This window comes from Plecotus auritus (assembly GCF_963455305.1).
Source record: "Plecotus auritus genome assembly, chromosome: 11".
NCBI classification, from domain to species: Eukaryota; Metazoa; Chordata; class Mammalia; order Chiroptera; family Vespertilionidae; genus Plecotus; species Plecotus auritus.
Window position 1 is genome coordinate 49530393 of NC_137777.1, and position 26846 is coordinate 49557238.

The 26846-nt window shown below is 38.2% G+C and overlaps 1 protein-coding gene across 3 annotated transcripts in view; it reads right to left on the bottom strand.

Annotated features, from left to right (window-relative positions):
* Nucleotides 1–3388: 3388 nt before the first annotated feature.
* UBE2V2 (ubiquitin conjugating enzyme E2 V2) overlaps nt 3389–26846 on the bottom strand; it is a 71549-nt gene continuing 48091 nt past the window's right edge. For all 3 annotated transcript variants that reach the window (XM_080647095.1, XM_080647097.1, XM_080647096.1), the window contains exon 4: nt 3389–5706. In XM_080647095.1, the coding sequence (XP_080503221.1) occupies nt 5560–5706 (147 nt within the window). In that variant the 3' untranslated portion in view covers nt 3389–5559. The remainder of the gene's footprint in view (nt 5707–26846) is intronic.

Below are 26846 nucleotides of genomic sequence, written 5' to 3' on the forward strand. Positions count from 1 at the left end.
ACAAACCATCCAATTAAAAAGTGAGCAAAGGCCGAAACCGGTCTGGCTAAGTGGACAGAGCGTCGGCCTGCGGACTGAAAGGTCCCGGTTCGATTCCGGTCAAGGGCATGTACCTTGGTTGCGGGCACATCCCCAGTGGGAGGTGTGCAGGAGGCAGCTGATCGATGTTTCTCTCTCATCGATGTTTCTGGCTCTCTATCCCTCTCCCTTCCTCTCTGTAAAATATCAATAAAATATATTAAAAAAAAAAAAGTTTAAAAAAAAAAAAAAAGTGAGCAAAGGACCTAAATAGACACTCTCCAAAATGGACATACAGATGGCCAAGAGATATGAAAAAATGCTCAAAGACACTGATCATCAGAGAGATACAAATTAAAACAACCATAAGGTATCACCTCACACCTGTCAGAATGGCTACCATCAACAAATGAACAAATGACAAGTGCTGGCAAGGATGAGGAGAAAAGAGAACCTTAGTGAACTGCTGGTGGGAATGCAGACTGGTGCAACCATTATGGAAAACAGTATGGAGTTTCCTCAAAAAATTAAAACTGAAACTCCCCATTTGACCCAGTGAACCCACTTCTAGGAATATATCATGGAAAATCAGAAAGAATATATACACCCCTATGTTCATAGCAGCACAATTTACAATAGCTAAGATCTGGAAACAGCCCAAGTGTCCAGCAGTAGATGAGCAGATAAAAAAAGCTGTGGTACATTTATACCATGAAATACTATGAAACAGGCATGGAAAAATATATTCTATGCAAATGGAAAGGGCAAAAAAAGCTCAAGTAGCAATACTCAAATCAGACAAAATAGACTTTAAAACAAAGGCCATAACAAAAGACAAAGGCCACATCACAACACTAAAGGGAATGATTCAACAAGAAAACATAACCCTTGTAAACAAACATATAAGAAGAATCTCTTACCCTTTGAGACAGCATTGAAGGACCTGGAGAGTATCATGCTAAGTGAAATAAGTCAGTCAGTCAGAGAAAGACAAGTATCACATGATCTCACTCATATGTGGAATCTAAGTAACACAATAAACTGATGAACAGAGTGGATCCAGAGACTTGGAAGCATGGAACACAGTGCGGAATCTCAGAGGGAAGGCAGGGGAGGATGGGTGGGTGAGAGGTAATCAACCAAAGACCTTGTATGCATATAGGCATAACCCCATGGACACAGAAAATAGGGTGGCAAAGGCCTGGGGCAGGGGGCTGGAGGGGGTCAGTGCAGGGGATAAAGGAGGACATAGATAATACTTTCAACAATAAAGAATTATTTTTAAAATAAACAGTGCTTCCTTATAGTCTTTGTTTTGTAATTTATTTTTATTGATTTCAGAGACGAAGGGAGAAAGAAACATCGAGAGAGAATCATTGATTGGCTGCCTCCTACACGCCCCACACTGGGGATCCAGCCACAAGTGTCCTGGCCAGAAACTGAACCGTGACCTCCTGGTTCATAGGTCAACACTCAACCACTGAGCGCCATGCCAGCTAGGCCCTTACTGTCTTTGAGTAATGTATTTTTTAGTCAACTACTGCACTGAACAAGTAACTAAAAGTTTTCCCTCTCAATCAGTTCTATGATTTGCTTTTTTACTAACCACAGGTTTCTCATTACTGTTGGTTTCTTAGTGCCAATTATTAGTCCTCCTTTTGAAATAGACTATTTACTTTCATATAATCTTTTAACTGCCAAAATTTCTAGATAAATTTAAAGTAGCTGCTCATTGAACACAAACAACATAGAAGAACTCACACAGGTCTACATTTGGCAGCAAATGGACCACTGCACAATCCTTACAAAGTATTTGGTCAGTTATTCATTTGAGAAAGGATAATTCCTGGAACCTTTCTAACTTAATAAAGTGAAATCTGGCTTTTATCATTAATTTCATAAATGAACTTGCCAAAAAATTTTTGATCTTATGGACTACATCTAAAAATGAAAGAGCCAACACTCAGGAATTTTTCTGGGTGAGAATATCCTTCTACAAATTTAAATAACATGGCAATCTTTTCACACCCAATTATTGTGTTTTTTTTATCATGAACTCACTTCACTCCATGAATTCCCCAAACTCCTTTACTGACAAAATTATGGTTTTGACTTGTCATTTATTTTCAGTATCATCAAATGCCTTCATTAATTTTCTCTTCAGAAAAGGCTGTTTTACTTTCAATGCTCCACAATAAATAGCCAAATTTTTAAATAGCCAACATTTTCAGTATGAACCATAAGATTTCCATCTACTCTTTGTAACTTCTGTAAGGCATTTTAATTTTAGCATAAAAGATATTCTATTCCCATGCATGTCCTGCTTTTTAATAAACACAATACTGGATGGGAATTTAATGCTAATGCTCTAATCCATTCCGTTGCTCAGTACACCCATTCCCTTTTTTAATGTTTCCATTACATAAACAAAATATATATACTTACCAAAATATTGAGAGTTGGAATCTTTTTGTGAAAATAACCAAAAAACAATCCAATTGGCACTGGAAAATTATATTGGCACTTATCCAAAAAGCAAAACCAGTGCCTAATGATACAATGATTCTACACATATATGTCAAAAAATACACTTAAAGGGAAATCTGGGGAAAAAATTCCTTAAATACCTCTGAAAATCCAATTATTCATGATACTACAATTTCTCATTAGTATTATACTCTTTAAAATGTATGTAAGAACACAGTTATGTGCTTATTAAGAACCAACATAGTTTTGCCCAGGCTGGGTAGCTCAGTTGGTTAGAGCATTGTCCAGATATGCCAGATAAGGTTGCGGGTTCAATCCCTGGTCAGGGCACACACCAGAATCAACCAATGAATGCATAAATAAGTAGAACAACAAATAGATGTCTCTCTCTCAAGTCAATAAATTTTTTTTAAAAAGTTAACATAGTTGTGACCAAAGTCTTTAATTTCATTTCTACCAGCACCACCCAAAGCCATGCACACCAAATCTATTAAAGAAAATGCATTATTTTCCAGCTGTGTCCTCTAAATTCCCCCCAAAAAATGAATTTTGTACATATATATCAATAGCAATATATATTTAGTGGGAAATACTTAAATCAGTAGATTTGTACTAAGCAATCTAGACTAATAATATTATATGATATTCAAACTAAGTCACTCTATAATTATTTACCCAAATCTGAAGAGTGAAAAATTCCTTTAAAAGGATAACTTAAAATTATAAATTTGGGCATTTTACACATAAAAGACTTAAATACCATTGACCATCCTTACAAATGTTTGTTTCAAAATTCTAAAAACTCCATAACAACAACTGCCATTACTTTAAAATACTAAAAAAATTCTGAAAATTATAAAGTAATTAAAGCATAACACTGACCTAACAGGACAAGAATTTTATTTTTGTAATCTTTATTAATATAAGATCATCCCCTAGGGCTCATCTGCTAGTTTTTTAAACAAATTTCAAAGGCAACTTTACAGTTCATTTAATACCACACACTCCTACAACCTTAGCCCCTTTACAAAACAGACAAAGGAAAAATAGCTTCAAAACTGATGTCTTAGAAATGTTACTACAATTAAGAGTGGTTCAGTATTAACTTCTATAATAAACTCGTGTGTCTTAGATTGCCATGTACATCTTGATTGTGACATGCAAAATGGATCTTGCTTTTGCATGCAGATTTCAGCAGAGATCCACAGTCCCAAAACAAAAAGGGGAAATAAAACATTACAGGGCCAACTCAAACATATAATTGAGTGGGGGAAATCAACAAAAAACCTTCACAATTAGTGGATATGGGGAAAGGAAAGAGGACAAAAGATCAAGGTACCCAGAGTCTCAGCCCACCAATATATGAATAGTTTAACAGCATTCAGCACCCATGTATGATGAGACACATTTTCAAAGTGGAAAAGAAGTTCTTAAAGAGATTGACTTAGACCATCAGACTCCTGTGTATGACATCCGTGTAATTCAACTTAATCTTTCTTAACAATTTAAAAGTTTTCAGAATGTATTCCAAGGTAATAGTTCATTTCAAACCTATTTTAATAAATTACACATGCACTAATTTGTATCTATATATTCTCTATGTGTCATTTTAAACATCTTTGATAATTAAAATAGAATAGCCATGTTGAAATTAAAAGTTTAGACAAACTATCATTAATGACTAAGAAAAGTAGCTCAAAGCTTTAGATATGAATGAACCTGACAAAAACATGTCAGGGCCTGTTTTAAGAAATCTGTCCTTGTTACCAGACCACCTTTCTATGTTGTGCCGTGAACCCATAAGAAAAGACTATTTTCAACAAAATACTATACCTAGTGCTTTGAAATGAAAAACAATTACTTAAAATCTCTCACTTTGGTAAAAGCAGAACATCAGTTCAGAATTACACAGATGCCAAAGTGAAAGACAAATGGAATGGATAAATTAATCCCAGTCAGTAATAAAAGCATTGGGAGAAAAAATGTCACCAAAAAAAAAAAAAAATATGTTATGAATCAAAAATAGAATGTATATTTGGATAATTACAATCTATAATTCTATAAAACTTGCTAAAATTCAAACATCTTTTTAATATATTTCTGGTGAAATCAAAGTCAAAATATAATACTTGGGATTCCTCCTTCTGCAAAGAAGAAATTAAACTAATCAAGTAATTTGTTCTCTAAAATACTCTGCAAATTCCAATTTACAAGAAGCATACAAAACATGATAAACAATAAAAAATTTTGTATGGATGAAAACCTACAATTCCGATCTCTGCTACCTCAGCAAGGTACTTTCCATTTAACACATCAATATAATAGAAATGGCACAGTTTCTGAGAACACGATCCACATTTTATTTATATTTTAAGACTAACTTTAATTTCAAAAATCACATATTCATTCACCTATTTCCTTTTCGCTGATTTCACTTCAACTTAAATTCATGGTTTGTCAAACAAAGACTGTAAACAAATATTTACCAGGTCTTTTACATGTAACACACAGAAACAGCTTTTAACAGAAATTCATTGACCTTCCCCGTGACTTTATTTTATTATAAATACAGATATGAAAACAATCCTGAACATATTTTTTATACTACTGGTAGTCAGCACCCACACCACTTCAAAAATTAAAACAATTTGAGACAATATGCATTGTACCTGCTACTTGAGACAATTTAAATTGAAGCTCTTTCACTAAGCAAGATGGATAAAGCATGCCATTTCTTTTTCCTTCTTGAGATTTTTTACTTTTTAGTAAAAATCACCATACTTTCATCTTGTAAACCTGAATTCTGTTTTGAATACTCCAGGTTTATGTTTAAACGACAGTGCCTTAAAAAAATTGTGCTGCATTTTTTCTCCTGTTACCTGAAAACATAATGTGTATACATATATTAAATATATTCTTACAAATGTCCAGGTTATATTTACCAGCTGGCATTCTTTAACTTAATGTGTGGGTATTTTGCATTGTGATATTTAATCAAGACATTAACATGAGTAGAAGAGTGTTGATTTAAGACAAGTTTGAAACCCACTAAAATTAATTGTTGTATGTTTGTCCTTCCGGTGGCTGTGGAAGCTTCATATTTTCTTTGGACATCATTAGACGTCTTAGTTCTTGAAGTACAACTTTAATGCTATATGAATTTTGCCATTTTGCTAATACTGGTATGCTCCGTGCATCTACCTGGAAAGAAGGAAAAAGAATAAAATTCATTACCAGTTTAAAGTAGCATGGCATCAATTTATTAACTATTTAAGTAAGTCCTTTTAAAAATTCATAGCCTGGCTCTATTTTCAAAAAAGTTAATATTATTTTAATGTAATATTTAGGGAAAAATACTCCTTCTTTAACAGGTGTTTCCAAATAATTGATGTCTTTTATGTGTGTGAACTTGTGCTTTTCTATATTTTACAAATAAACATGTACTGAACTTTAGTCATCAGAAATTTTTAAAATGTTGTATTAATTAACTACACTGTAAATATATTTGGCAATTCCTTCTTGATGAAATAAGGTTAGAAGGTTCCTCTCCATTTCCAACACCGCTACCTGAAATCTGGGCAATTATCTCCATTGGGATTTAGGAAAGAACTGTGAACCTGATTAATCTTCCACTATGGAAGACTGACAGAATGGGGATGGAGCTCCTTCAAAGTCTCATTCCCAAGTAACTGCCATCACTTGACAGTTCCCCTGGAAAATGCCAATCACAGGACTTTTCTCTATCTGACCTCAGAACTCACCCACTATGTACTGCCTATTCTGCCACCAACCCACTGCCACCCTTATGCCTGGCACTGAAAGCAGTGCGAATTGTTTAACATCTCTACTGCCTGGAGTGGCAGTAACAAGGTAAATAGAAAGGTGACTACAGTGCTTCAGAGGATATTTACTGATATCCACAGGGACTTTGAAGTTCTAACATATACCTATAAATCTAGAAGACCACACATGTATAAGGCTGTGCACAGGTTCATGAAAGATCTGACCTTGAGCAACATACAAAAAAAGATTATGTACCATAACCAAGTGGGATTCACCCCAGAAATGCAAGATTGGCTCAATATTTTAAAAGTCAATCAATGTGAGAAACCAAGATGGCGGCATAGGTAAACACCTAAACTGCTGCCTTGCACAACAATTTCAAAACTACAACAAAAAGACAAAACGGACATCATCCGGAACCACAGGAAGGCTGACTGAGTGGAAATTCTACAACTAGAAGGAAAGAGAAAAGCACACTGAGACTCAGAGGACCTGCAGGAGACAGAGGTACTGAGACGCACACACAGAGAGGACTGGCAACTGAGTGCGCGGCTGGCTTTCTCAAGCGGGAGGGAGACAAAAGCTCCTAACTGCGCTGAACTCCAGTTCCGGGTGAGACTCTGGAGACCCAGACTCATACGGGGTGAAACTGGACTGTTAGGAAAGACAAAAGCACACTGAGACTCAGAGGAACTGCAGAAGGCAGAGGTACCGAGGCGCGCGCGCAGAGAGGGCGGGCAACTGAGTACGTGGCTGGCTTTTTCAAGTGAGAGGGAGACAAAAGCTCCGAGCTGCACTGAACTCCAGTTCCAGGCGAGACTGTGGGGACCCAGACTCATTCGGGGAGAAACTGGACTGTTTTGGCAGCAGGTGAAACTCGAGGGCGGCTTTCTCTCAGAGGTGCTTGCAGCGATTACCACGGGACACTGAGACACAGGGGCCTATTAGGGCAGGGCTGATGGGGAAACAAATGCTGTCTGCTCCGCCCTGAGACTCTGCCCCATCCAAGCTGAGCACAGAGGCTTTTCCAAGTCTTGTCTCATAAGGGTGTCTCCAGCACAGAAGTTCTCCCAGCATAGACACAGCTGATCCTCACAACCAATTGGCCTGGAGGTCAATTTCTCCCAGTGATACCAACAACAATCAAGGCTTAACTACAACAAGACTGTGCACACAGCCCACAAAGGGGTGCACCAAGAGTGTCCAACTCAGGTAACTGGGGAGGCTGAGCCACTGGGCCCTATAGGACACTTAGCACACAAAGCCACTCTATCAACTCAGGAAAGCAGCCAAAATGTGGAGACAAAAAAACAGGTCACAAATGAAAGAAATGGAGGAAAGCAAACAACTGGATATAGAGTTCAAAACCACGGTTATAACGTTTTTCAAGAATTTTCTAGAAAAGGCCGATAAATTTAGCAAGACCCTCGAGGATATGAAAAAGGACCAACTAGAAATTAAGCATACACTGACTGAAATAAAAAAACAATATACAGAGCCCTAACCAGTTTGGCTCAGTGGATAGAGCGTCGGCCTGCGGACTCAAGGGTCCCGGGTTCGATTCCGGTCAAGGGCATGTGCCTTGGTTGCGGGCACATCCCCAGTAGGAGGTGTGCAGGAGGCAGCTGATGGATGTTTCTCTCTCATTGATATTTCTAGCTCTCTATCCCTCTTCCTTCCTCTCTGTAAAAAATCAATAAAATGTATTTTTTTAAAAAAAAAAAAAAACAATATACAGAGATCTAACAGCAGACAAGAGGATCGCAAGAATCAAGTCAAAGATTTGAAATGCAAAGAAGCAAAAAACACGCAACTGGAAAAGCAAAAAGAAAAAAGAATCCAAAAATATGAAGATAGTGTAAGGAGCCTCTGGGAGAACTTCAAGCATACCAACATCCAAATTATGGGGGTGCCAGAAAAAGAGAGAGCGCAAGATACTGAAAACCTATTTGAAGAAATAATGACTGAAAACTTCCCCCACCTGGTGAAAGAAATAGACTTTCAAGTCCAGGAAGTGCACATAACCCCAAACAAAAGGAACCCAAAGAGGACCACACCAAGACACATCATAATTAAAATGCCAAGAGCAAAAGACAAAGAGAGAATATTAAAAGCAGCAAGAGGAAAACAGTTAGTTACCTACAAGAGAGCACCCATATGACTGTCAGCTGATTTCTTTTTTTTTTTTTTTAAATATATTTTATTGATTTTTTACAGAGAGGAAGGGAGAGGGAGAGAGTTAGAAACATCGATGAGAGAGAAACATCAATCAGCTGCCTCCTGCACACTCCCCACTGGGGATGTGCCCGCAACCAAGGTACATGCCCTTGACCGGAATCGAACCTGGGACCCTTGAGTCTGCAGGCCGACGCTCTATCCACTGAGCCAAACCGGTCAGGGCTGTCAGCTGATTTCTTAACAGAAACTATGCAGGCCAGACGGGAGTGGCAAGAAATATTCCAAGTGATGAATAGCTCTACCCAGCAAAGCTATCATTCAGAATTGAAGGGCAGATAAAGAGCTTCACAGATAAGAAAAAGCTAAAGGAGTTCATCACCACCAAACCAGTATTATATGAAACGCTGAAAGGTATTCTTTTAAGAAGAGGAAGAAGAAGAAAAAGTAAAGATGAAAATTATCAACAACAAATACATATCTATCAATAAATGAATCTAAAAATCAAGTGAATAAAAAATCTGATGAACAGAATAAACTGGTGAATATAATAGAATCAGGGGCATAGAAAGGGAGTGGACTGACAATTCTCAGGGGAAAGGGGGTGAAGGAGTTGCGGGAAGAGCCTGGACAAAAATGAGGACAATGGGGGGGGCGGGGTGGGTAAGGGCAGAGGGTGGTGTGGGAACCAGGTGGAGGGGAGCTATGGGGGAAAAAAGAGGAACAATTGTAATAATCTGAACAATAAAGATTTCTTAAATTAAAAAGAAAAGTCGCCCTGACTGGTTTGGCTCAGTGGATAGAGCAACAGCCTGAGGCCTGAAGGGTCCTGGGTTCGATTCCAGTCAAGGGCATGTACCTTGGTTGCGGGCTCATCCCCAGTAGGAGGTGTGCAGGAGGCAACTGATTGATGTTTCTCTCTCATCAATGTTTCTAACTTTCTATCCCTCTCCCTTCCTCTCTGTAAAAAATCAATAAAATATATTTTAAAAAAAAAAAAAAAAGAAAGAAAAGAAAAGTCCATCAATGTAATATGCCATAATAAAATAGAAACAAAAAATATTATTATCTCGGTAGATACAAAAAAGCATTTGACAGAGTCCAATAATCTTTCATGATAAAAACATTCAAACTAAGAACAGAAGGGAACTGCCTCAACCTAATGAAGGAAATCTATAAAAAATATACAGCTCGCATCATAATTTCATAATTTATGAAAGACTGAGTATTTTCCTTCTGATATCAGGAAGAAGACAAGGATTTCCAGTCTCATCACTGCTACTCAAGACTGTAAAGGAAGTTCAAAATAAGCAATCAGGCAAGAAAATTAAATAAAAGGCATCCAGATAAAAAAGAAAGAAGTAAAACTATTCCTATTTGCAGCTGACATGATCTTCTATACAGAAAACACTAAGGTATGCATTAAAAACAGTACTAGAGCTAATAAACAAGTGTGAGGCTTTGGGATACAGGATCAGTATACAAAAACCAGTTGTATTTCCGTATACCTGCAAAGAACAATCTGAAAATCAAAGAAAGAAACTAATGCCAATTACAGCAGGGATAAGAGAATAAAGTACACAAGTATAAATTTTACAAAAGTGTTAAGATCTATACACCGAAAACTATAAAACATTGTTGACAGAAAGACAAACACCGTAAGATATCACTTATATGTGGAATCTAATGAACAAAATAAAATGACAAGCAAAATAGAATCAGAAGCATGGCTACATGGAACAGACTGACAGCTTGTGAGAGAGGAGAGTGGTTGGGGAACTAGATGAAAAAAGGTGCAGGGATTAGCCCAAAAAAACATATATACCTAACACACAGACACAGACAACAGTGTGGTGATAGCCAGAGGGAAAGAAGTGAGGGAGAATGGCAACGGAAAGAGACTTTGCATGGGGCAATGAGCGCACGGTGCAGTGTGCAAATGACATTTTATTGCGTTGCACACATGAAACCTGTATGGTTTTGTGAACCAATGTCACCCCAATAAATTCAAGTAAAAAAACTGTTGACAGAAATTTAAGACCCAAATATATGTAAAGATCCTATACACATGCATCAGAAGACTCAAAATTGATTAAAATAACAATATTCCTCAAATTGATCTACAGATTCAATACAATCCCTATCAAAATTTCAACTGCTTTTTTTTTTTTTAAAGAAATGGACAAGCTTATCTTTAAATTCATATAAAAATGCAAGGGCCCTTGCCGAAACCGGTTTGGCACAGTGGATAGAGCGTCGGCCTGCGGACTGAGGGGTCCCAGGTTCGATTCCAGTCAAGGGCACATGCCTGCGTTGCGGGCTCGGTCCCCAGTGGGGGACGTGCAGGAGGCAGCCAATCAATGATTCTCTCTCACTGATGTTTCTATCTCTCTCTCACTCTCCCTTCCTCTCTAAAATCAATAAAATATATTTTTTTTAAAAATGCAAGGAAACCAGAATAGCCAAAGGAATATGAAAAAGAACCAAGTTCTCCCAATTTCAAAAGTTAATACAAAGCTTCAGTAATCAAGAAGATAGTACTTCCATAAGGATGGACATACCTATCAATGGAATATAACTGAGAGCCCCCAAATAAACCCATGCATTATACTTATAAACTGAACTGATCTTTGACAAGAATACACAATAAGGGAAGACTAGACTCCTCAATAGTGTTGCTGGGACAACTGGATATCCACATTCAAAGAAATGAAGTTGCACCCTTAACAAGAGACAAAGAAGGCCACATCATAATGAGGCAAAAGGCCACTTCTTTGTCTCTTGTTATGGCCTCTATTTTATCGGATATAAGTATTGCTACTCCAGCTTTTTTTTTTTTTTTTTCCCCTTTCCTTTTGCATGGAATATTTAAAAACTCTTCATGGACTTTTAGGAAGAGACTGACAGCAATATAGTCATAGTGGGGGACTTAAACACCCCACTGACATCAATGAACAGATCTTCCAGACAAAAAATTAACAAGGAAACAGAGGCCTTAAAAGACACATTAGATCAGATGGATCTAACTGATATTTACAGAACATTTCACCCCAAAGCAACAGAATATGTATTTTTCTCAAATGCACATGGAACATTCTCAAAGATAGAAGACATGTTAGAGCACAAAACAAGTCCAAACAAATTAAAAAAGATTGATATAACATGCTAAACATCTTCTCAGATCACAATGGCATGAAGTTAGAAATCAACTACAATAAAAAAAACAACCTCAAATACATGAAGGCTAAATAGCATGTTATTAAACAATGAATGGGTTACCAATGAGACCAAGCAAGAAATTAAAAACTTCCTGGAAACAAAAAAGAACACACAACCAACCACAACCTATGGGATACAATAAAAGCAGTCCGGAGAAGGAAGTTCATAGCACTACAGGCCTTCTCAAGAAACAAGAAAAAGGACTAATAAACTATCTAACACTACAACTAAATAAACTAGAAAAAAAAACAGCAAGAAAAACTGAGAGGAAGCAGAAGGAAGGAAATAATAGAGTGGAAATAAATGACACAGAGAGTAAAAAAGAAAAACAGTACAAAAGATCAGTAAGTCCAAGAGCTGATTCTTTGAAAAGATAAACAAGACTGATGAACCCTTAGCCAGACTCATCAAGAAACAAGGAGAGCCGAAACCGGTTTGGCTCAGTGGATAGAGCGTTGGCCTGCGGACTGAAAGGTCCCAGGTTCGATTCCGGTCAAGGGCACGTACCTTGGTTGCAGGCACATCCCCAGTAGGGGTTGTGCAGGAGGCAGCTGATCGATGTTTCTCTCTCATCGATGTTTCTAACTCTCTATCCCTCTCCCTTCCTCTCTGTAAAATATCAATAAAAAAATATATTAAAAAAAAAAAAAAAAGACAGAAACAAGGAGAGCCCTGGCTAGTTTGGCTCAGTGGACAGGGCATCAACCTGCGGACTGAAGGGTCCTGGGTTCAATTCTGGTCAAGGGCACATGCCCGGGTTGTGAGCTCGATACCCAGTAGAGGCATGCAGGAGGCAGCTGATCAATGATTCTCTCTCATCATTGATGTTTCTATCTCTCTCTCCCTCTCTCTCCCTTCCTCTCTAAAATCAATCTAAATATATATATATATATATATATATATATATATATATATATGTATATATATACACACACACACATATATATGTGTATATATATATACATATATATATGTATATATATATATATATATATATATATATATATTTTTTTTTTTTAAAGAAAGAGAACCCAAATAAGTAAAATCAGAAATAAAAGAGGTGAAATAACAACAGACACCACAGAAATACAAAGGATTGTAAGCAAATACTATGAACAACTATATGCAAAAACTGGACAACCTGGGTGAAAGGAACAAATTCCTAGAAACATACAATCTTCAGAAAGATTCAGAAAACTTGAGTAGGCCAATAATAACTGATGAAACTGAAGCAGTACTTTAAAAACTTCCAGCAGCCGAAACCGGTTTGGCTCAGTGGATAGAGCGTCGGCTTGTGGACTGGAGGGTCCCGGGTTCGATTCCGGTCAAGGGCATGTACCTTGGTTGCGGGCACATCCCCAGTGGGGGGTGTGCAGGAGGCAGCTGGTCGATGTTTCTCTCTCATCGATGTTTCTAGCTCTCTATCCCTCTCCCTTCCTCTCTGTAAAAAAATCAATGGAATATATTTTTAAAAAAAAAACTTCCAGCAAAGAAAAGTCCTGGACCGGATGGGTTTACAGGTGAATTTTACCAAACATTCAAAGAACTAACACCTATGCTCCTCAAACTATTAAAAAGAAATACAGGAGGAAGGAACACTTCCAAGCTCTTTTTACAAAGCCAACATTATCCTAATTGCACAACCAGATAAAACACTACACAGAAAAAAAACTACAGGCAATATCCCTGATGAACACAGATGCTAAAATCCTCAACAAAATATTAGCAAATTGGATCCAGCAATATAGCAAAAAGATCATATACCATGACAAAGCAAGATTTATTCCAGGGATGCAAGGCTGGTACAATATTTGCATATCAATAAATGTGATACATCACATGAACAAATTAAAAAATAAAAACCACATGATCATATCAATAGATGCAGAAAAAGCATTCGACAAAATCCAACACCCTTTTTTGATAAAAATTCTCAGTAAAGTGGGAATAGAGGGATCAGACCTCAACATAATAAAGGCCATATACAACAAACCTACAGCCAACATAATACTCAGTGGGAAAAATCTAAAAGTGTTTCCCACAGGAAGAGGAACAAGACAAGGATGTCCACTTTCACCACTCTTACTCAATACTAGAGGCGCGATGCATGAGGGGTCCATCAGCCTGGCCTGCACGCTCTCGCAATCCGGGACCCCTTAGGGGATGTCTGACTGCCGGTTTCGGCCTGATCCCCACAGGCCAGGACAAGGGACCCCACCAATGCAAGAATCCGCACACCGGGCCTCTAGTATGCATATAAGATCTTTGGTTGATCACTTCCCACCTTCCCTGCTTCCTCTTCCCCTCTGAGATTCATTAGCCTGTTCCATGTTTCCATGCCTGTGTGTTGAGCATCTGGCCGCGGTGGTCAGTGCATGTCATAGCTACCAGTCGAATGTTTGGAAGTCGCTTAGGCTTTTATATATATATATATATACACAGTACTGGAAGTCCTAGCCATCAGATAAGAAGAGATAAAAGGCATCCAAATTGGAAAGGAGAAAATAAAACTATCATTATCACAGATGACATGATATTGTACATGACATGATATTCTACCAAACAACTACTAGACTTAATTAATGAATTCAGCAAGGTAGCAGGATACAAAATCAACATCCACAAATCAATGGCATTTTTATATACCAATAATAGACTCTCAGAAAGAGAAACTAAAAAAGCAATCCCATTTACCACTGCAACAAAAAAAAATAAGATACTTTGCAATAAACTTAACCAAGGAGGTAAAAAACCTGTACTTGGAAAATTATAGGACACTGCAAAAAGAAATACAGGAAGATACAACAAATGTTCATGGATTGGAAGAATTAACATCATTAAATGTCTATATTACCCAAAGCAATCTACAGATTCAACACAATCCCTATTAAAATACCAATGGCATACTTCACAGAGCTAGAACAAATACTCCAAAAATTTAAATGGAACCATGAGAGACCCCAAATAGCTGCAGCAATCTTGAGATGAAGAACGAAGTAGGAGGGATCACAATACCAGATATCAAACGATACTACAAAGCCATTATAACAAAAACAGCCTCATACTGGCAGAAGAACAGGCATATAGACCAATGGAACAGAACAGAGAACCCAGAAATTGACCCAAGCTTCATGCTCAATTAATATTTGACAAAGGAGGCAAGAGCATACAATGGAGTCAAGACAGTCTCTTCTATAAATGGTGTTGGGAAAACTGGACAGGCATAAGCAAAAAAATAAAAATAGAGCACCAACTTAAACCACACACAAGAATAAACTCAAGGTGGATGAGTGACTTTAATGTAAAGCATGAAACCATAAAAATCTTAGAAGAAAACATAGGCAGTAAAATCTCACACATTTCGTGTAGCAATGTTTATAGATACATTTCCTAGTGCAAAGGAAACTAAGGAGAAAATAAAGAAATGGGACTACATTAAAATAAAAAGCTTCTGCACAGCAAAAGAAACCATCAACAAAACAACAGGAGAGATCTTGATCCGGAAAGTGGAGCTTATCGGAAGCCTAAGAATCCACAACTGCGGCACCCACGGAACAGCTGCGAGCCCCAGAACAACGCTCCCCAATTGGCGCAAACACACGGGTTCAGAGGAGCTCTACACTCCACCACGGAAAGGTCAGATTTCGCCTAGGATAAGGTGAGGACTCTGGTCCCGGCGGGAGAGAGGAACGTGCATTTTGCGGGAGCTGGAGGACCAGGGAAGTCTGTGCCTAGAAAAATCCGTGGCTGTTGGGGCTGGCATGATCTGTGAATGTGGAAAGGGGTCCTCAGAGCTGCTAACAGAAGGGCTCTCTAAAAAGCAACCCATTGTGATCTGAAGTGCAGGGACACCCTAAGAATTTCAGGCTGTCCAGACTTACGCGCAGCCCCGGAGTTCCGCGGGCGCCTAGGCTTAGGCGCAGCCCCGGAGTTTGCACACTTGGGCTTTTTCCTCTTGAAATTCTTGCTTCAAATTACTAAGCCCAATACATAGGATCACCCAGTTGGGGACACCCTGGGAGACTGCAGGGGAAAGTTGTTTTTCTGGAACCTGGGGATCGGAGCGGGGAGTGACCATCGGAGAGTCAGCTCTGAGGCAGCCCGCTCCCACAAACCGGTAATGAGTGCCACAGGGAAAGAAGGCTCTAACACTGCCTAGAGAGGCCATAGATAGACCCGGAAGTCAAACCAGAAACACTGCCACCCAGGGGCTAAATCACAAATTGACTCTTGTGTAATAAAAAATAAAGGAATACGAGAAATTAAGACACACCGCCTGCTTAAAATCAGGACTGGCTTACAACACTGAAGAGCAGTGGAACGCAGGGAACTGCAATACTGTCCGGACTGAGAAACAGGCATGCCAAACAGAACAACAGAGGAAGTGAATGACCTTCACTACTCCACATTTTATTTTTATTTTTTATTTATTTTATTTTATTATTTTTTTTATTTTTATTATCATTTTTTGCATCTTTTACTCAAGAAACTAACTTTTTTTTCTTTTTTCATCACTTGATTTTATCTTTTTAATTATTACATTTTTATTTTCAATCCGTATTATTACTACTGCTTATTTGATCTTTTTTTTTTTTTTAAGTGTCATTTTATTTTCTCTTCATTTTATTTTGGGATTAGGGTTCTACATTCTATTTTTATCTTTCCTTTAGCATCATTTTACTCTATCTCAACTCTACCTTTATGCCATCACTCTCTTCCTAACCTTCCCCTTTTCAGTGTCCTGTTTATCTTACCCCTTTACTGGTTTAGATTTTCCCTATTCTTTCTGTTTACCCCTTGTTGAAATTTCACCCTACTTACATATCTACTCTCCAATCCCCTACTCCAAGTCCATACACACCTCTCTCTTCGCTGTCTTAACTATCCAAAAAATTGTTTTTCTGTCCTTTTGTTGTTGTTCGCTTGAAAGTAGATTATATCGCATTTTTATGCTTTTTTTGTGAGATTGTTTTGCTTATTCTTCTTTTGTTTATTTTTTTGTTTGTTTTGTGCTTCAGCTTTCCCTTGCCTCACTCAATATTAGTTGGTGTGGTAGTTTGTATTAATCCCCAGGCACTTGTTGCTGGCATTTGCTGGGATTAGTGATTGTTCTATTGGAGTTTTATTCCCAATATATATACTCTGTTCCCCTTTCTCTCTTAGTCTCTTTCTTGTCTCTCGTACTTTTTTTTCTTTCCCTTTTCAAAATTTCATTTTGACACTCCTTTATTTTTTTTCTTCTTTCTTTCTTTTTCCTCTTCTTCTTTCTCTACTATCACCTAATTAGCCTTTCTCTGGTGGTCACCTTTATTGGAGGTTATTAATATCGTGAATACATTTCTGTTCAGTGCCTTGTGAGTTGTACCTGGTAGTGCTGTATTTTGTGCCTTTAAATCATCGCAGGAGAGAGAGAACTACATAACCAGACACCCAGAGAAGAGAGACCATGGGGAGACAAAGACACAGCCCGCATATGAAAGAAAAGCAGGCATCACCAGAAAAGGAAGTAAACAAAATGGAGGCAAGCAACCTTCCAGAGAAAGAATTCAGAGAAATGGTCATAAGGTGGCTGAAAAGAATGGAAGACAAATTCGACGATATGAGCAAGAACCAAGAGGAAATGAAGAAGAAATAAGAAGTAATGAAAAATGACATCACTCCTGTAAAGAACTCAATAGAAAGCATCAAGAGTAGACTAGAAGAAGCAGAGGACCGTATCAGTAAGCTAGAAGACAAGATGGAAAAAAATACCCAAGTAGAGCAACTTCTAGAAAAAAAAATTAAAAGGCAGGAGGAGAGCCTAAGGGAACTTTGGGACAACACGAAACAAAACAACATCCGCATAATAGGGGTTCCAGAAGGAAAGGAAGCTGAGCAAGGAATAGAAAACCTTTTTGAAGAAATAATGACATAAAATTTCCCTGATATAGGGAAGAAAAAACCCACGCAAATCCAAGAAGCTCACAGAGTCCCAAACAAAATGAACCCCAAAAGACCGACGCCAAGGCACATTATAATTAAATTGGCAAACACCAACGACAAAGTAAGAATCTTAAAAGCGGCAAGAGAGAGACAGAAAGTTACATACAAAGAAACCCCCATCAGACTAGCAACTGATTTCTCAACAGAAACTCATCAGGCCAGAAGGGAATGGAATGAAATATACAAAGTCATGCAAAGGAAGGGTCTGAATCCAAGAATACTGTACCCAGCAAGGCTGTCAATCAAAATTGAAGGTGAAATCAGGAGCTTCACAGACAAAAAAGGACTAAGGGAATTTATTACCACCAAACCAGCAATGCAAGAAATGCTAAAGGGTCTGCTGTAAAAAAAAAAAAAAAAAAGAAAAGAAATAGGAAGTGAAGAAGTAACACAGGGGTAAAGAATAGGAATAGCGACAAATAAGTACCTATCAACGATAACTTTAAATGTAAATGGATTAAATGCCCCAATCAAAAGACATAGGGTAACGGATTGGATAAGAAAACACGACCCATATATCTGCTGTCTACAAGAAACCCACCTCAGAAAAAAAGACGCACACAGACTGAGGGTGAAGGGATGGAAAAAGGTTTTCCAGGCAAATGGCACTGAAAAAAAAGCTGGGGTAGCAATACTTATATCTGACAAATGAGATCTCAAAGTGAAGGACATAACAAGAGATAAGGAAGGCACTTCATAATACTAAAGGGAGCAATCCAACAAGAAGAAATAACTCTGGTAAACATATATGCACCCAATACAGGAGCACCCAAATACATAAAAAAAACTCCTGGAGGATATCAAGGGAGAGATTGACAGCAATACAATCATAGTAGGAGACTTTAATACCCCACTATTACCATTGGACAAATCCTCTAAACAAAAAATCAGCAAAGAAACATCAATCCTAAATGACTCACTAGACCAGATGGAATTAATTGACATCTTCAGAACATTTCACCCCAAAGCCACAGAATATACATTCTTCTCAAGTGCACATGGGTCATTTTCAAAGATAGACCATATGTTGGGTCATAGGCAAAGTCTCTTCAAATTCAGGAAGATAGAAATCATATCAAGCATCTTCTCAGACCACAGTGGCATAAAACTGGAAATCAACTGTAATAAAAACAACCCAAAGAAATCAAACACATGGAGACTAAACACCATGCTATTAAACCATGACTGGGTTACCAGAGAGATCAAAGAAGAAATAAAAAACATCATGGCAACAAATGACAATGAAAACACTACAATGCAAAATCTATGGGACACAGCGAAAGCAGTCTTTTTTTTTTTTTTTTTTTAATATATTTTATTGATTCTTACAGAGAGGAAGAGAGAGGGACAGAGAGTTAGAAACATCGATGAGAGAGAAACATCGATCAGCTGCCTCCCGCACGCCCCCCACTGGGGATGTGCCCGCAACCCATGTACATGCCCTTGACCGGAATCGAACCCGGGACCCCTCAGTCCGCAGGCCGACGCTCTATCCACTGAGCCAAACCGGTCAGGCACGAAAGCAGTCTTGAGAGGGAAGTTCATAGCTCTACAAGCCTACTGCAAAAAACAAGAAACAATGGTAATAAATTACCTAACCCAACAACTCAAAGAGTTAGAAAAAGAGCAACAAGAAAAACCCAGTGTTAGCAGAAGGAAGGAAATAATAAAGATCAGAGCAGAGATAAACGACATAGAGACCAAAAAACAATACAAAAGATCAACAAAACCAAGAGCTGGTTCTTTGAAAGGATAAACAAGATTGATGAACCTCTAACCAGGCTCACCAAGAAGCAAAGAGAGAGGACCCAAATAAACAAAATCAGAAATGAAAGAGGTGAAATAACAACAAATCCCGCCGAAATACAAAGGATTGTTAAAAAATATTACGAACAACTCTATTCCAACAAACTGGACAACCTGGAGAAAATGGACATATTCCTAGAAAAATATAACCTTCCAAAACTCAATCAGGAAGAATCTAAACAGCTCAACATGCCAGTAACTATGGAAGAAATTGAAGCAGTCATCAAAGAGCTTCCGGCAAAGAAAAGCCCGGGGCCAGACGGCTTCACAGGAGAGTTTTACCAAACATTCAAGGAAGAAATAAAACCTATCCTCCTCAGACTATTCCAAAAAATTCAAGAGGAAGGAACACTTCCAAGCTCCTTCTATGAAGCCAGCATCACCCTAATACCAAAACCAGATAAAGACAACACATTGAAGGAGAATTACAGGCCAATATCCCTCATGAATGTAGATGCCAAAATCCTCAACAAAATTCTAGCAAATCGGATCCAGCAGTACATCAGAAAGATCATACACCATGACCAAGTAGGGTTTATCCCAGGAATGCAAGGATGGTACAATATCTGCAAATCAATAACTGTGATGCATCACATAAACAAATTGAGAGATAAAAATCACATAGTCATATCAATTGATGCAGAAAAAGCATTTGACAAAATCCAACACCCTTTCTTTTTTTTTTTTTTTTAATATATTTTATTGATATTCTACAGAGAGGAAGGGAGAGGGATAGAGAGCTAGAAACATCGATGAGAGAGAAACATCGATCAGCTGCCTCCTGCACACCTCCCACTGGAGATGTGCCCGCAACCAAGGCACATGCCCTTGACCGGAATCGAACCCGGGACCCTTCAGTCCGCAGGCCAACGCTCTTTCCACTGAGCCAAACCGGTTTCAGCTAACACCCTTTCTTGATAAAAACTCTCAACAAGGTGGGAATAGAAGGATCATACCTCAACATAATAAAAGCTATATATGATAAACCCACAGCTAACATCATACTCAATGGGCAAAAACTAAAACCATTTCCCCTAAGAACAGGAACAAGACAGGGATGCCCACTCTCACCACTCCTGTTTGACATAGTACTGGAAGTATTAGCCACTGCAATTAGACAAGAAGAAGAAATAAAAGGCATCCAAATTGGAAAAGAAGAAGTAAAGCTGTCCTTATTTGCAGATGACATGATATTGTACATAAAAAACCCGAAAGACTCTATCAAAAAACTAACAGACTTAATAAATGAATTCGGCAATATAGCAGGATACAAAATTAACGCCAAGAAATCTATGGCATTTCTATACACCAACAGTGAACTTACAGAAAGAGAGACTAAAAAAGCAATCCCATTTTCCATCACACCAAAAAAATTAAGATACTTAGGAATAAACCTAACCAAGGAGGCAAAAGACCTATACGCAGAAAACTACAGGACACTGAAAAAAGAGATAGAGGAAGATATAAACAGATGGAAGAACATACCATGTTCATGGATTGGTAGAATCAACATCATTAAAATGTCCATACTACCCAAAGCAATCTATAGATTCAACGCACTCCCCATTAAAATACCAATGGCATATTTCACAGACCTAGAAAGAACTCTCCAAAAATTCATCTGGAATAAAAAAAGACCCCAAATAGCCACAGCAATCCTGAGAAAGAAGAATAAAGTAGGAGGGATCTCAATACCAGATTTCAAGCTGTATTACAAAGCCACTGTTCTCAAAACAGCCTGGTACTGGCACAAGAACAGCCATATAGATCAATGGAACAGAATAGAGAATCCAGATATCGACCCAAACCAATATGCACAATTAATATTTGACAAAGGAGGCATGAGCATACAATGGAGTCAAGACAGTCTCTTCAATAAATGGTGTTGGGAAAATTGGACAGATACATGCAAAAAAATGAAACTAGATCACCAACTTACACCATACACAAAAATAAACTCAAAATGGTTACAGGACTTAAATATAAGACGGGAAACCATAAAAATACTAGAGGAATCCACAGGCAGCAAAATCTCAGACATATGCCAAAAGAACTTTTTCACTGATACTGCCCCTAGGGCAATGGAAGCCAAAGAGAAAATAAACAAATGGGACTACATCAAAATAAAAAGCTTTTGCACAGCAAAAGAAACCATCAACAAAACAACAAGAAACCCCACTGTATGGGAGAACATATTTGCAAATGTTATCACTGATAAAGGTTTATTTTTTTTTTCTTTTCAAATTTTTATTAAGGTATTATATGTGTACATATCTTACCATTGCCCCCCACCCCCACCCCACTCCCATACATGCCCTCACCCCCCAATGTTTTGCATCCGTTGGTTACTCTTATATACATGCATATAAGTCCTTCAGTTGATCTCTTATTTCCCCCACCTCTCCCTAACCTTACCCCTGTAATTTGACAGTCTGTTTGATGCTTTACTGCCTCTGTAACTATCTTTTTGTTCATCAGTTTATAATGTTTTTCATTATCCCTAAATGAGTGGGATCATGTGGTATTTTTCTTTCATTGACTGGCTTATTTCACTTAGCATAATGTTCTCTAATTCCATCCAAGTGCCTACAAACGGTAGTAATTCCTTCTTTTTTACGGCAGCATAGTATTCCATTGTGTAGATGTACCATAGTTTTCTGATCCAGTCATCTGCTGATGGGCACCTAGGCTGTTTCCAAATCTTAGCTATTGTAAATTGTGCTGCTATGAACATAGGGGTGCATATATCCTTTCTGATTGGTGTTTCTGGTTTCTTAGGATATATTCCTAGGAGTGAAATTACTGGGTCAAATGGGAGTTCCATTTTCAGTTTTTTGAGGAAACTCCATACTGTTCTCCACAGTGGCTGCACCAGTCTGCATTCCCACCAGCAGTGCACGAGGGTTCCTTTTTCTCCGCATCCTCGCCAACACTTGTCGTTTGTTGATTTGTTGATGATAGCCATTCTGACAGGTGTGAGATGGTATCGCATTGTTGTTTTGATTTGCATCTCTCGGATAATTAGTGACTTTGAGCATGTTTTCATGTGTCTCTTGGCCTTCCTTCTGTCTTCTTTCGAAAAGATTCTATTTAGGTCCGTTGCCCATTTTTTTATTGGATCATTTATCTTCCTTTTATTAAGTTGTATAAGCTGCCTGTAGATGTTGGAAATTAAACCTTTATCAGTGATACCATTTGCAAATATGTTCTCCCATACAGTGGGGTTTCTTGTTGTTTTGTTGATGGTTTCTTTTGCTGTGCAAAAGCTTTTTATTTTGATGTAGTCCCATTTGTTTATTTTCTCTTTGGCTTCCATTGCCCTAGGGGCAGTATCACTGAAAAAGTTCTTTTGGCATATGTCTGAGATTTTGCTGCCTGTGGATTCCTCTAGTATTTTTATGGTTTCCCGTCTTATATTTAAGTCCTGTACCCATTTTGAGTTTATTTTTGTGTATGGTGTAAGTTGGTGATCTAGTTTCATTTTTTTGCATGTATCTGTCCAATTTTCCCAACACCATTTATTAAAGAGACTGTCTTGACTCCATTGTATGCTCATGCCTCCTTTGTCAAATATTAAATGCGCATATTGGTTTGGGTCGATATCTGGATTCTCTATTCTGTTCCATTGATCTATATGTCTGTTCTTGTGCCAGTACCAGGCTGTTTTGAGGACAGTGGCTTTGTAATACAGCTTGAAATCTGGTATTGAGATCCCTCCTACTTTATTCTTCTTTCTCAGGATTGCTGTGGCTATTCGGGGTCTTTTTTTATTCCAGATGAATTTTTGGAGAGTTCTTTCTAGGTCTGTGAAATACGCCGTTGGTATTTTAATGGGGAGTGCATTGAATCTATAGATTGCTTTGGGTAGTATGGACATTTTAATGATGTTGATTCTACCAATCCATGAACATGGTATGTTCTTCCATCTGTTTACATCTTCCTCTATCTCTTTTTTCAGTGTCCTGTAGTTTTCCGCATATAGGTCTTTTACCTCCTTGGTTAGGTTTATTCCTAAGTATCTTAATTTTTTTGGTGCGATGGAAAATGGGATTGCTTTTTTAGTCTCTCTTTCTGTAAGTTCATTGTTGGTGTATAGAAATGCCATAGATTTCTTGGTGTTAATTTTGTATCCTGCTACATTGCCGAATTCATTTATTAAGTCTGTTAGTTTTTTGATGGAGTCTTTCGGGTTTTTTATGTACAATATCATGTCATCTGCAAATAAGGACAGCTTTACTTCTTCTTTTCCAATTTGGATGCCTTTTATTTCTTCTTCTTGTCTAATTGCAGTGGCTAATACTTCCAGTACTATGTCAAACAGGAGTGGTGAGAGTGGGCATCCCTGTCTTGTTCCTGTTCTTAGGGGAAATGGTTTTAGTTTTTGCCCATTGAGTATGATGTTAGCTGTGGGTTTATCATATATAGCTTTTATTATGTTGAGGTATGATCCTTCTATTCCCACCTTGTTGAGAGTTTTTATCAAGAAAGGCTGTTGGATTTTGTCAAATGCTTTTTCTGCATCAATTGATATGACTATGTGATTTTTATCTCTCAATTTGTCTATGTGATGTATCACATTTATTGATTTGCGGATATTGAACCATCCTTGCATTCCTGGGATAAATCCTACTTGGTCATGGTGTATGATCTTTCTGATGTACTGCTGGATCCTATTTGCTAGAATTTTATTGAGGATTTTGGCATCTACATTCATGAGGGATATTGGCCTGTAATTCTCCTTCATTGTGTTGTCTTTATCTGGTTTTGGTATTAGGGTGATGTTGGCTTCATAGAAGGAGCTTGGAAGTGTTCCTTCCTCTTGAATTTTTTGGAATAGTCTGAGGAGGATAGGTTTTAGTTCTTCCTTGAATGTTTGGTAGAACTCTCCTATGAAGCCGTCTGGCCCCGGGCTTTTGTTTGCTGGAAGCTCTTTGATGACTGCTTCAATTTCTTCCATAGTTACTGGCATGTTGAGATGTTTAGATTCTTCCTGATTGAGTTTTGGAAGGTTATATTTTTCTAGGAATATGTCCATTTCCTCCAGGTTGTCCAGTTTGTTGGAATAGAGTTGTTCGTAGTATTTTTTAACAATCCTTTGTATTTCGGCGGGATCTGTTGTTATTTCACCTCTTTCATTTCTGATCTTGTTTATTTGGGTCCTCTCTCTTTGCTTCTTGGTGAGCCTGGCTAGAGGTTCATCAATCTTGTTTATCCTTTCAATCACTGATAAAGGTTTAATCTCCAACATCTACAGGCAGCTTATACAACTTAATAAAAGGAAGATAAATGATCCAATACAAAAATGGGCAACGGACCTAAATAGAATCTTTTCGAAAGAAGACAGAAGGAAGGCCAAGAGACACATGAAAACATGCTCAAAGTCACTAATTATCCGAGAGATGAAATCAAAACGACAATGCGATACCATCTCACATCTGTATCTGTCAGAATGGCTATCATCAACAAATCAACAAACGACAAGTGTTGGCGAGGATGCGGAGAAAAAGGAACCCTCGTGCACTGCTGGTGGGAATGCAGACTGGTGCAGCCACTGTGGAGAACAGTATGGAGTTTCCTCAAAAAACTAAAAATGGAACTCCCATTTGACCCAGTAATCCCACTCCTGGGAATATATCCTAAGAAACTAGAAACACCAATCAGAAAGGATATATGCACCCCTATGTTCATAGCAGCACAATTTACAATAGCTAAGATTTGGAAACAGCCTAAGTGCCCGTTAGCAGATGACTGGATCAGAAAACTATGGTACATCTACACAATGAAATACTATGCTGCCATAAAAAAGAAGGAATTACTACCATTTGTAGGCACCTGGATGGAATTAGAGAACATTATGCTAAGTGAAATAAGCCAGTCAATGAAAGAAAAATACCACATGATCTCACTCATTTGGGGATAATGAAAAACATTATAAACTGATGAACAAAAAGATAGATACAGAGGCAGTAAAGCATCAAACAGACTGTCAAATTACAGCGGTAAGATTAGGGAGAGGTGGGGGAAATAAGAGATCAACTGAAGGACTTATATGCACGTATATAAGAATAACCAACGGATGCAAAACACTGGGGGGTGAGGGAATGTATGGGAGTGGGGTGGGGGGGCAATGGTAAGATATGTACACATATAATACCTTAATAAAAAAATAAAATAAAGCCCTGGCTGGTGTGGCTCAGTGGGTAGAGCGTCAGCCTGCGGACTCAAGGGTCCCAGGTTCGATTCCGGTCAAGGGCATGTACCTTGGTTGCAGGCACATCCCCAGTGGGGGGTGTGCAGGAGGCAGCTGATCGATGCTTCTCTCTCATCGATGTTTCTAACTCTCTGTTCCTCTCCCTTCCTCTCTGTAAAAAAAAAAAAAAAAAAAAAAAAAAAAAAAAAAAAAAAACAATTTAAAAAATGATATTTTAAAAATATATATTTTAAAAAAAATAATAAAATAAAATAAGATAAAATAAAATGAAAAAAACAACAGGAGAGCCCACTGCATGGGAGGATATATTTGCCAATGTTACATCCGATAAGTGTTTAATCTCTAAAACTTATAGGGAACTCATACAACTGAACAAAAGGAAGATAAACGAGCCAATCAAAAAATGGTCAAAGGAGCCAAAACCGGTTTGGCTCAGTGGATAGAGCGTCGGCCTGCGGACTGAAGGGTCCCGGGTTCGATTCCGGTCAAGGGCATGTACCTTGGTTGCGGGCACATCCCCGGTGGGGGGTGTGCAGGAGGCAGCTGATCGATGTTTCTCTCTCATCGATGTTTCTGGCTCTCTGTCCCTCTCCCTTCCTCTCTGTAAAATGTCAATAAAATATATTTAAAAAATAAAATAAAATAAAATAAAATGAAAAAAAATGGTCAAAGGATGTAAATAGACACTTTTCGAAAGAGGACATACAGAAGGCAGAGAGACATATGAAAACATGCTCAAAATCACTAATCATCCGAGAGACGCAAATCAAAACAACAGCATGGATGGAACTGGAGAACATTATGCTAAGCAAAATAAGCCAGTCAGAGAAAGATAAGTATCACATGATCTCACTCATATGTGGGATATAATGATCAACATAATTTGATGAACAAGAATAGATCAATCTAGAGACAAAGTGTAGGGAAGTGGGGGGTTAGAGAGCAACCAAAGGACTTGTATGCATGCATATTAGCATAACCAATGGACACAGACACTGGGGCGGTGGGGGCTTGCCCGGGCTGGGAATGGCTGGGGAGGGAGGGGGTCAACTGGGGAAAAAGGAGACATATATAAAACTTTAGACAATAAAAAAATAATAAAATAATTTAGGGGAGAAACCAAGATGGCGGCATAGGTAAACACCTAAACTGCTGCCTCGCACAA